The 12,000-nt window shown below is 53.7% G+C and overlaps 1 protein-coding gene and 1 non-coding gene across 2 annotated transcripts; both read right to left on the reverse strand.

The window, feature by feature from the left end:
• Positions 1–825: 825 nt before the first annotated feature.
• On the reverse strand, positions 826–9,715 carry EEF2 (eukaryotic translation elongation factor 2). The gene is made up of 15 exons (XM_027547251.1): positions 9,635–9,715; positions 8,395–8,609; positions 7,375–7,556; positions 7,072–7,283; positions 6,443–6,621; positions 6,224–6,329; positions 5,600–5,713; positions 5,356–5,494; positions 5,041–5,236; positions 4,167–4,425; positions 3,694–3,801; positions 2,580–2,933; positions 2,251–2,433; positions 2,031–2,163; positions 826–1,546 (listed from the first exon to the last, which is right to left on the reverse strand). Exons 1-15 carry the CDS (start codon positions 9,635–9,637, stop codon positions 1,353–1,355), a joined length of 2,577 nt encoding a protein of 858 aa, XP_027403052.1. The 5' UTR covers positions 9,638–9,715; the 3' UTR covers positions 826–1,352.
• LOC113896736 lies at positions 6,698–6,762 on the reverse strand. The gene has a single exon (XR_003512108.1). It is a non-coding gene; the product is annotated as a small nucleolar RNA SNORD37 (small nucleolar RNA).
• Positions 9,716–12,000: the final 2,285 nt, after the last annotated feature.

Consider the following 12,000-nt stretch of genomic DNA (forward strand, 5'->3'; position numbering starts at 1 on the left):
CACACAACACTAGGTGGCTCAATGGTAAGGAATCTGCCTGCTACACAGGAGACTAAAGTTCCATCCCTGTGTCGAAAAGATTCCCTGGAGAAGGAAATGGCTGCCCACTCTAGTATTCTTGCCTGGGTAATCCCACAGACAGAAGAGCCTGGGGGGCTTCAGTCCATGGGGTTGCAAGAGTCAGACACAACTTAGCAACAAACAGCATAGAAGTAGCCACAAGGGAAGTTTAAAGTCGCTCAGTCGTGTCCGACTCTTTGCAACCCTGTGGACTGTACCCTACCGGGCTTCTCGTCCATGGGATCCTCCAGGCAAAAATACTGGAGTGGGTTACCATTTCCTTCTCCAGGGGATCTTCCAGACTCAACGATCGAACCTGGGTCTCCCGCATTGGAGGCAGACGCTTTCACCTCTGAGCCACCCCAGGGAGGATGGGTCCACAGTGAGGACAGAGGCAATCTTCCAAGCCTGCACTGACTGCTACAGCACCACCAGTGTCAATTATGTAAATACTGGGTTTGCCAAAAGGTCCCTTCAGTTTATTTTCCTGACATGTTACAGAAAAATGCAAACAAGCTATTTTACGAACCCAACACTCAGTCCCTGGGGCACACTGCTCCCATTTCTAACGCTGAGGGGACACGTGGGCAAAGTGGCTGCCCTGTGGACAGCACAGATGTCTGGCTGGCCTTGTGACAGATGGACTCCTGGACTGTCATTTGGATACTCAACACTGTACTGCGATACCACCGATGGCCTTACTCACTGGCCCAGGGAGCCCATTTGAGCCTGAGCAGACAGAGAAAGACCACATACACACGCACAGTCTCCACCATGTCGAGTTTATTATTCCAATGGCACTAATACAGCTGGAGGTGCTCAGTGACACTGTGCGGGCGGGGTTTCCTGCCTTCTAGCTTCTGTCCAAAGAGAACATCTACCCGCTTGTTTCTTGCCCCCTTCTGGAGGAAAATCCACTAGGGTCCATTTACCCAAATAAACCTCTTAATGCGTTTATTTTTAACTTTTTTTTGACATTAAGTTTCCCTCTCAACAAAAAAGTATTGGTTGTCCCATCCCCTCCCCCATCCCCACCGGCCAGATAAGTCCCTGCTGCGAGGGCACTTGTTGCCCCTGAAATCTGGAAATAAATATCGAAAGAAACGGCATCAAGTGTTCATGTTGAGCGATGGCACGAAGTGGGCCCCAGAAACCTGTCAGGCAGAGCATTACTGGGTCTGGACAGCCTCGAGGTGTTGTGGAGAATGTGGGGGCTTGTTGCTGTGGTCACTTGTCCCTGGGCGCGGGGGCCGCGCCGAGTCCCACCCGGTGGCGGGCTAAGCGGAGGCCGCCTACAACTTGTCCAGGAAGTTGTCCAGGGCTGGGATGCCTTCCTTCAGGCCTTTGCGCTTGCGTGTCTCCGCCACTACCTGACTGGGGCGGCTGGTGTTGTCAAAGGGGTCACCGGGCAGGATCTGCCAGTGGTCGAACACACACTGGGGGAAGGCCTGGCCGCCCGTGTTGGACCTCAGGTCAGCAGTGAAGCCTGCAGAAGGGGCAAACAGTGCTCAATGGGAAACCCAGTATGTGCCTCACGGTCCCCTGGCCAAGACCAGAAACACAGACTCACACCAGAGGATCCCGGAAGTCATGTTAGAGGTTAACCCCGTTACCCTACACTTCACCCAAAGGTTCCCCCCGACAAGGGCTACTGATTAAAGATTGAGGCAGGGCTGGCCCTTCCTGGGCCCCAGGCCTCCATCTGCACCTTCTGAGGATGAGCCAGATCTCCAGCACAGCTGCTCTGTGGCCGTGCTTAGATCCACAGGCCGAGGCCTCTACACTAAATCAACAGTCCTGAGACCCACGTGAGAGAGAAATAGGTCATCCCCTCCTTCACAAGTGTGCTGCAGAAAACTGCAGTAGGCAGCTCCCCTCATGATGAGAAAGGATGGGCCAGGGCTCTATGTCTGCTGGGCTCCACCCTAAAGGCAGTGGGCATCTGAGGACCACACCAGACTGGTACTCACCAAAGGACTCATTGACAGGAAGGTAGGCCTTCACAACAAACATGGGGGTGCCGGCCACCTGGGTCTCCTCAAAGACGTGGCCCCGCTTCCTGTTCAGGACACCGTAGATGCCACCAACCACTTGTTCTGGACACTGTCGGGCAAAAAAGGGCTCTGAGCAGCTGCTGGGCAGGACGGAACCCAAAACAGCAGCTGGGGGTTCCCAGCCCAGCCCCCTTACCTGGATCTCCACAAGATAGATGGGCTCCATGAGCCGGGGCTGGGCAGTCAGCACACTGGCATACAGGCAGCGCCGAGCCGTGGGGATGATCTGGCCACCCCCACGGTGGATGGCATCAGCGTGCAGCGTCACATCATGGACGTCAAAGCGCACGCCCCGCATGTTCTCCTCGCACAGTGCCCCCTATGGAGGAAGGAGGACCACCATCAAGAACCCACCTTCACAGCAGCTCTGAGGGAGAGGCTGGCCACAGCTGTCCTCAAGACCACACACAGTCCCACCTCGGCCGCTGACTGGCCCTGCTGTGCTGTGCCTGAGCACCCCCTCACCTCTTTGGTGGCCCACTGGAAGCCAGCTACCACACTGTCCTTGATTTCATTGAGGTATTGCACACCCTTGGTGATGTCCGTGAGGATGTTGGGGCCCGTGCCATCAGGGCCGAAGCACCAGATCTTACGGGCCTCGGCCACATCCCACTCGTACTTCTCAGCCAGGTAGCGGGCCCGCTGCTTGAGCTCCTGGCGGGCGGACACCTCGCCCTTGTCGATGTCCTCAGCCAGGCCGTCAGGGAAGGGCCGCGCCTTCATATAAAGCCTATTGTGCTTGTTGGGGGACTTGGATAGGCAGAGCACGTTTGACTCCTCGCTGACAGTCTCCCGGTACGAGACAACTGGGTCAGATTTCTGGAAGAGGAACGTGCAAGGTCAGGTCTGCCCCAGAAAGCAGACACCCCAGAAAAGCATCTTCCTAATGATACCCACTTCACACTGGCAGAGGATAGAGAGCAGGGCAGGCTCCACGTGACTTCGTGTAAACAAGTGTGCAGCTAGCTGCTCGCTAAATGCCCACTAACAGGGCTGGCTAAATACACTTATGGTAAAACTGTATGTGCAGTATTAATTGAAAAGTGATTGCAAACATACAAGTGCAAGATCCCATTTCAGAATAGTTTCCTTATTTAGGAAAAAATATGAAAAACCTGTCAATTCCCTCAAGAACAGAAACTTTCATTCCCGTAACTAAAAAGGCTTAACAAGGAAAAACAGCATGTAAAGAAACCCAAAACCTTGGCCAAGCAGACACAGATCTGAGCTCATTTTTAGGAAAAAGCAGAAAATGGAAAACAGAGTGCACCAGCTGGCGGTGGTGGGGCCGCCTACAGAACCTCAGTGTCTGCCCTTTTCACAAGTTTTTCTTTTTTTTTTTGGTAAACTTGTTAGCAGAAATTAGCAGACCCCTCACACTCCAACCCTGCCTGCGCATCTAAACAGCTGATGTCACAACACCACATATTATCTGGCAAAAAGGGGCAAAAGGAAGGAGAATCAAGTGACCCCCACCAGCGGGCCTCTCAGAGCCCACCCAGGTCGTGCTCTCCATCAGCCCTCTTGGTATAGGGGATGCAGGCCTCCAGCTGTCACTGCGTGGCAGCACCAGCCTCACCTTGATGGGGATGCAAGCGTGATCCTCCTCCAGGTCCTTGAGGCAGATCTCCAAGTGCAGCTCCCCAGCCCCCGCGATAATGTGCTCCCCGGACTCCTCGATGATGCACTGCAGAAGGCCAAGCGTCAGCCCAACACCGACCCCAGGACCCAGGACCATGCGGTAACCCAAGGGATTCCAGGGGGCAAGTGGAAAGCCAGCTCCAGCTGGACAAGGTGGACTCCCAACACAGGGTTTAGGGGGAAGGTATCAGGGCCCGTTTTACTAGTTTTCAACATTAACCTTCTAAAAAGAGCCTCAGGGTCCAACCAGTCTGAAAAAACTGTATCAAAGTAGTGTATCAAAGTTGGATTCCTGGGTGGAAAACCACCATTTAAATGGGCAGGAGTTCTGCCAGGTCAGCCCAGCCACATCACATCAACAAGTCAACAACCCACCGCGGCAGGTGTCACCTCTGGCCAAGGGCCACCCACCTGCACCATGGGGTCCGACTTGGCCAGCCGCTTCAGACCTTCCACCAGCTTGGGCAGGTCGGCCGGGTTCTTGGCCTCCACAGCAACCCTGACAACAGGGCTCACACTGAACTTCATCACCCGCATGTTGTGGGCATGCTCAAAGGTGGTGATGGTGCCAGTCTTCACCAGGAACTGGTCCACGCCCACCAGGCCCACAATGTTGCCACAAGGCACATCCTCGATGGGCTCCACGTAACGGCCCATCATCAGGATTGTCCTGGGGAGGGGGGAACGACACAAAAGATGTCAACACACAAGCACTTGTGGGGCAGATCCCCAAGTCACCAGACAAGCCTCCCTTGTTTTTTTGGTAGTACCACACTGCACACGTATTAATTTCTAGACCAGCGAATGAACCCAAGCCTCCTGCAGTGGAAGCACAAAGTTCCCCTCCTTTGAACCTGTGGCTGTCTTCATGTCTAGAGGAGCAGAGCCAGCTCACTAGGGGCCAGTAACCCAGTGACATCTCAGTGCTGGTTCTGGCTCTTATCACCCCAAGACCAGGCAACGTGCTGCTGTGCCTATGCAAGTCTCTGCACCCTAGTGCAGTCAAGGCCTCAGAGAGTCCCACACCTGCAGCAATGACGTTGGGGGGGGTGGGGCGCCACTCTCAACTGCGATCTTTGGGATCACTCTAATTTCCTACCTGCTTCCCAGCTCAGGACTGCATCACACTGAGAACCCTTAGCTGGAGGAAGGGTACTATTTCCTGGTGCTCCCCTCCCCCGGGCAGGTCTCTTTCATTCAGATGACCCCACCGTTCCCCCCTCACTGGATGAAGGAGGAGGAGCAGGAGGCTGTTCGGCCCCCTCTAACTCCCTGAGTACCTCACCTCTGGATCGGCTTCAGGTACAGGTCCTCCTTCTTCCCAGGAGTATAGTTGGGTCCCATGATGCGGACCTTCAGGCCAGTAGACACCAGCCCTGAGAAGACCCGGCCGAAAGCATAGAACCGACCTTTGTCAGAGGTCGGCACCATTTTGGAAATGTACATCATGAGAGGGCCTTTGGGATCACAGCTTTTAATGCCTGAGAAGAGAAATGAAACCCCCAAAGGGGAAAACGTAATTCCATGGCAGCTCAGCTTTCCAAACTCCTGAGGCTCTGTCCAGCATCAGGCCCCTGGGGTGCAGGCAGGCCCCACATACCCATGGCTGCCTCATCGTCTGGGGGCCCCTCGTACAGGAGCTCACAGCGGTACTTCTGGGCCGTCACAGGGGAAGGCAGGTGGATGGTGATCATCTGCAGCAGGGCATCCCCAGCAGGCAGCCAGCGGCGCATCACAGCCTAGAGTAGAGGATGTGAGGGGGAAACGTCAGCAAGAGACCAGAAAGAAAATCAACAAAAGCAGCTCCAAGAAGGTGGGACTCCAGGCAGAGCCTCTCCACTTACCTTCAGAAGCGGTTTGCCCTCCTTGTCCTTATCTTCACTGTCCAACTTGATGTCCAGTTTTTCAATTAGTTTTGCAGTCTCCTCTTTCTTGAAGTTCATGATTGCATCAAACACCTAACATGCAGGAAAGATGGCAAAGTGGGCTTGAGAACATACTTGAAGCCTGCAGTTATGTGCTAGAGCCTGAAGGGCATGGATGGAGCAGGGCCAAAGCTGCAAAAATCCTCACTTACCATTAAACGCCTGACTTAATCTAACAAATAATAGTGCAATCTCTCAACAGACTTAAAAAAACTCACCCTAAGTAAATGGGCATTCTCACTGAAAACTCACTGGCTTACAATAGTCAGCCCCTTCTGCCACATCTCGCCTGCTGCCCAGTCAAGAAGGCTGACTGACCCCAAGATGCAGCCCAAGAATGTGGGAGAGCTGTTAGCCAGGGTTGAACTGAGGGCCTTCTGACCTCCTGCTGTCTCATCCTTGTTCCACGAGCTGACATGCAGCCTGGCCCTGCCTTGCCTTGTGGCATCTTGCCATCGGTTGCAGCAGGTTGGGTACCAGACTGTCTGGGGAGCCCAAGGACAGCCCTGGGAATGGGTATCTACCAAGCTTACACTGGCTCACCTTGAAGATTGGGTCCAGGATGAGCTGGCAGAACGTCCGTGGCAGCTTCTTGCCATCAGGGCTGTTGGCTGACTTGCTGAACTTGCCGGTGGCTGGATCAAAGTACCTGTTCGGAGAACACCCAACCCAAGAGTTAGAGAAATCAGCGGCGAGGGGGGTGGTAATCTGGGTGAAAAAAAAAAACCCTACGGACACTCGAGCAGTGTCTTGAACACTTACCGGTCTCCCCACAGCTTTTTCATCATGTCCTCCACCTTCTTGGCCCGCTCAGCAGGCCCTAGCTGTCCCTCGCCCTTGGCAGCAAACTTGGCCACATACATCTCGGCAAACTGCTTCAGGGTAAAGGCCCAACCGTGGAGACCAGACCCGAAGCCAACAGTACCAAGGACGGGGTCGATCTGCGAGAACAGGAGACAAGTTTAGCTGGAACAGTTGGACGAAAACCACAGCTACAAAATCCCCAGGCACTCCACACCTCAGACCTTAGATTTCTTCAATAGCCATCAGGTCAAAGTGAAGAAATTTTAGTCATCATGTACAAGGTGCCCAACCCCTGGGGGGGGAATGTGTGCAAAGATCCCACAGGGACTGCCCCATGCACCTGTCAGCAAGCAGCGGGAGCCACTACCTCATCCCCCCAGAAGTCCAGCTTTCCTGTCACTCTAAGGTTCCTTGAACCCCAGTTTCCACCTCCCAAGAATCCCCAGGAAGTCACTGATTGAGAAGCAGTTCCCCAGGGGCAGCCCAAGACCACAGCCCTTCCAGTCTGCCCCACGGGAGCAGTGGAAGGGGCTACTAGGAACACAGCAGAGAGAGGTACCCTAAACCCAGCAGTCAGGCTGTCCTACCATGATGTTGCCCATGGGGCCGCTCTCGCCCTCGCCGTAAGTGGAGATGATGACGTTGACGTTCTCCACGATGCGCTGGAAGGTTTGGTAGAGCTCCTCAGGCTCCAGCTGCAGCTCAAGCAGGGCCCGGTCCATCTTGTTCATCATCAGCACTGGCTTGATGCGCTCAGCGATGGCCTGGCGCAGCACCGTCTCTGTCTGCACACACACACCTGCAGACCAGCAGGGGATGAGGCGGCTCTTGCAGCCAGAGAGGGGACAGCCCCAGGTTCCAAGCCGTCCTAGGGGGTGCCCACTACTTACCCGACACGCAGTCCACCACCACCAAGGCACCGTCAGTGACACGGAGTGCAGCTGTCACCTCTGAGGAAAAGTCGACGTGCCCAGGGGAGTCGATGAGGTTGATGAGGAAGCCAGAGCCATCCTTGCTCTGCTTGATGAAATTCAAGTCGTTCTCTGAAAGCTCGTAGAAAAGGGAGATGGCCCTGAAAAGATGGGGACAGGTGAGCCAGGCGAAAGCCACACCTTAGCCTGGCCTGTGGTCAATCAGGTTCCCACCGAGGGGGAGTCAGGTGGACACTCTTCATTCTTAAGTGAGGCTGGGATCCAATAAAAAGCCAGGCAGATGCCGCAACCTGTCCCCTCCCCCTGCATTACTCATCCTTAAAGATGAACTTGAGACTCCCAACACAAGAGCCACCGCATCTGGGGACATTTATCTTCGCAGCACTCTCTGCCAGGGACAGCCACTTCCCTGGCACCAGAATCCACCTGGGTGCTCCCAGGCTCAACACACCTGTTGTCAAAAGGCAGCTACTACATAGGAGCTAGAAATCCCAAAGGTGACTTTTCACCCTTCCCTGCCCTGCAGGGAAGTGAGCCTCAGAGCAATGACCAAGGACAAATGACTAAATGAAGACACCTGCCATCACTGCTTTTTCTTTGGGGTGGGGGAGGTTCTCACCCTGACATCTGGGGTCAGAAAACTCACAGGGGGCTGCCGTGCACACAGCAGGACTTTGGCATTGACCCCAGATGCCAACAGCATCCTCCAGACGTTGCCAAGAGCCCCCAGCTCCCTTCCCCTCCAACCTCCTTAACTCTACCACCCATCACTGTGCCTCTTCCCCTGGAGGCAAAAGTGCCCATCCCAGCAGATGAAGCTCCATCATCCCTCCCAGTTCAGAAGCCCAGTTCCAAAGTGCTCCTCTCCCCAGAAGCCTGTGGGAAAAGGCCTATGTCTATCCTTCCTGCCCACTACCAAGGACTCAGAGCAAGCAGCAGCCCCGTCCCTGTGGAGTCGACACCAAGGGACTTGCTCACGTTGACTTGATGGTGATGCAACGCTCCTGCTCATCCTTCCGGGTGTCAGTGAAGCGGGTCTCCCCAGCCCGGGCAGAGGCGATGATACCCGCCTTGCACACAAGGGAGTCCGTCAGAGTGGATTTGCCATGGTCCACGTGGGCAATGACAGACATGTTCCGGATGTTGGCCTTCTTGTCCATGATGGCCCGGATCTGGTCTACTGTGAAGTTCACCTGGGCAGGGTGGAGGAGGGGAGGGTCATGACAGGCCAGCACTCCAAGAAGGATCCTTGGCACAGAGACTTTGATCAATAGAGGCTGCTGGGCCCTAGCCAAAAGAGGCTGGTCCCCCGTGCTGCCAACTCCGACCTTTCTTTGTTAACACCCCTTTAAAGGTGTCCAATTCACCCTGTCCCTGAAAAGCCTGATCTTGGCTGTCACACACAAAGTGAAAACTCAGAACGGAAACTGGGGACTAAGTCCCAAAGAGTGACAACAGATTCCCTTTATACTAGGTAGATACTGGGGTCTCGTGGGGTCCAGCTGAACCTCAGGTGTCCCACTGTGTGGGCACTGGTATACCCCGAGGCTTCCCAACCAAAGGAGCTCTCCGAACTCCAAGGTCACCCCTCTCTGGGGTTGTGGGGGTCAGTTAGAGCCATCCACCCCACCTTTGATTCATAAATATGCCACCCCCGGTTTGGGGAGGGGGGTTGCGCAGCCCTACCAGGCGCGAACCTCCACCTCGTGGCTTTAGATCAGGTGTTCACAACTGGGAGGTTCACGAAAGACAAGACACCAGGCCAAGATTACACAGCGGGAGAAGATCGGGCGCTTCTAAAGGTCTTACTCTTCTCTCCTTTAGCCATTTCCAAGACGCCCACGGCTCCCAGCAGAAAATCAGACTGAAACTCCCGGCCCGCGAGTTACATAAGGCGGCTCCCCTCTCCCGGCTCGCGCTGCGGCGCCCGCCATTACAGCGTCTGCCACATCATCATACCCCCCCCGCCCCGCCTCCGCCCCAGCTTCAGCCAGGCCCGAGACCCCGCGAGGCGGCGGCGCCCCCGGAAGCGGAGGTCGGCGAGCAGTGCGGCGTGCAGACATGGCGGTAGCCGCTTCACCTGTCCCGGCTCTACCGGCCCCGGCCGCCGCCATGTCTCCTCCCAGTCAGGGAGGCCACAGGTCTCCAGGCTTGGCAGCGCTAGCCCTGCCGAGGCCCCGCTGCCGTTTCAGGCCCCTGGTTGAACAGCGTTGCTCACCATGGTGGCGGATGGCGGTGGATTCTCCCAGGCAGATCCGAGCAAGCTAGGTCGCGCCGAGGATGGCGGCGACGACGGCGGAAGAGAACGCTGACGTCAACACCCGAGACTTTATAGGCCGACGCCGGTTGGGCGGGTCATCTGACCTCGCTTCGGGGGCGGAGCGAAGCGACGCCGCGCGCAAGCGCAGGAACACCCTCCCCACCTCCACCACCCAACCCGGGTAACCCCTTAGGCGGCGGCGCGGCTGCTCTAATACCAAGGATCTGCATTCCATGCTTGGATTTTCCCGGGGGCGTGGTTGCCTCGAGCTGGGTGCGCGCGATGCAATACTTAGGTGCAAAAAGCGATGAGTGGCATTTTAGCTGAGACTATTATCCATATCTTAACAACTATGTCATTTTGCAAAGGGCCAACCACTTCTATGAAAAAGATATTACGATGTGAATAGAGTCTGTGGATTGTACTAAGATTAAAGTTTGATATGATGACTGACAGTACTAGGTCCGGGACAGGGAGAAGCGTACTTGGGACCTCTGGACTAGTTCTGCAGTCAGCTGTCTTTAATTATTTCTTAAAACAAAAAACCTTTCGAAAGCAGATATTAATCACCCACTTTTCCCATAAAGACAAATTCAGCGTCTACTACGCTAGGCATTGCTATAGGCTTTGTGGATAAAACAGTAAATAAAACACCTTATCAGCTCCATCACTCTAAGTGATGCAGACTAGATATGCAGGTTTTTCTATGCTTCAGTTTCTTTATCTGCGCAATGGGATGATCAATACTACTTCTTTGTTTGAGGGAGAGTAAAATTCACTAAATAGATGTAGAGGGATTAGCACCGAGTCTGACACAGTTCTCAATACACCTCAGTTATTTCTAATTAGTTATCGTTACAATTATAGAACACATTTCAGGGACTGGTTTGCTGCATCACAAGCGTGGGAGCTAGGCGCTTTTCCACATGCGCAATCTCATTTTCTATTTCATTTTCTCTCCAGGGGGAGGCGCAGGAACACTATTTTGTATTCCTGTCCTGATATGACCCTAAGAAACCGTTGTATATCAGATCTTCGACTCCAGGAAAAGAATTGGCATTTAATTTAGGATCTTTATTCTTTATAAAGAGCCCAGCCCAATGCCTGGAACACAGTAGGCGCAAGTAAGTATATCTTGCATCAGGTAATCATATTCTCATTAGTGTAAATAAATCCCCTTCAATAAATCTTCCCCTAAATTCACTCTGTCAAAAGAAGGGAGCCTGCAGTGATATCCCTGCGCTGGAAGAAGAAACAGTTGTGCCTCTGTACAAAGCTATGCAAGTTCGAATAGACTCTAAAATAAGACTGTCTTCTCTTATCCCTACAAAGGGCTTTACGCATTTTGTTTTGTAAAGCGCGGTCACAGCCCTGATTTCATTTAATCAAAGATTACTATCACGATCCCACGTTTAACCCAGGGGGAAACTGAGGCAGTAAGGCGCTGCTCCCTAAATATCTATTGAACGACCGAGACGCAGAGCTGCAGGCAGCCAAAGTCAATGCCCTAGCTCAATTCCGGGTATTCAAACACGTGCGCCTGTGTTCGTGTCAGGAACGTTTTATATTAGTTTTACCAGGCAAGCGCATGCACCCTTCGGGGGACGCCTTTTCAGCAGATGGGTATCCAGCTTCTCATTCTTAATAAATGTTTTATCTTAACCTTTTTTAATGTTTAAAGTGCACTCAGCATACAACGTGTGCTAGGCTCCGTCTGAGGCACTCGACAGCACCTCCTTGCAAAATAGAACATTTCAGAGAAGAAAAGCAAAGGTTTTCATTAATAGGGTTGAATTTGCTCGCAAGTGAATAGATTGTTTATTGGGAAATTCTAACTTAGTCTAAGTTAAAGAAGCTGGGGAGAGGAGGATAGCGAAATTTAAGACATCCTTCCCCATACAGGGCTTCCCTGGTGGCTCAGATGGTAAAGAGCCTGCCTGCAGTGTGGGAGATCTGGGTTCAATCCCTGGATCAGGAAGATTCCCTAGCAAAGGAAATGGCAACCCACTCCAGTATTCTTGTCTGGAGAATCCCATGGACAGAGCAGCCTGGTAGGCTACAATCCACGGGGTTGCAAAGAGTCGGACACGACTGAGCGACCTCTCTTTCTACACTCTAACCCCCATGGGGAGGAGTTCCACCCTGAAGCTGTAGGGGTCGGGCCAGATGTTGGCAGAGGACAACTGCCCACCAGACCCAGAAACCTGGGGGAGAAGCAGAGCTTCAGCACAGAGAAAAAGCAGCCACAGCCAGGCTCTGGGTCTGCAGTAATAAATACCTGCGGGGGTAAAGGGCGGGGAGGAACCAAGAGAAAAAAGTAACCT

Source organism: Bos indicus x Bos taurus, chromosome 7, assembly GCF_003369695.1.
Source record: "Bos indicus x Bos taurus breed Angus x Brahman F1 hybrid chromosome 7, Bos_hybrid_MaternalHap_v2.0, whole genome shotgun sequence".
In the NCBI taxonomy this organism is placed as follows: Eukaryota; Metazoa; Chordata; class Mammalia; order Artiodactyla; family Bovidae; genus Bos; species Bos indicus x Bos taurus.

Excerpts from the sequence above, each read along its gene's own strand:
- EEF2 (XM_027547251.1), bottom strand. Across the intron at positions 6,622-7,071 it reads GCCCCATGGGCAACATCATG|ATCGACCCCGTCCTTGGTAC; the intron begins GTAGGACAGCCT and ends CTGTTCTCGCAG. Across the intron at positions 5,495-5,599 it reads AGGGCAAACCGCTTCTGAAG|GCTGTGATGCGCCGCTGGCT; the intron begins GTAAGTGGAGAG and ends CCTCTACTCTAG.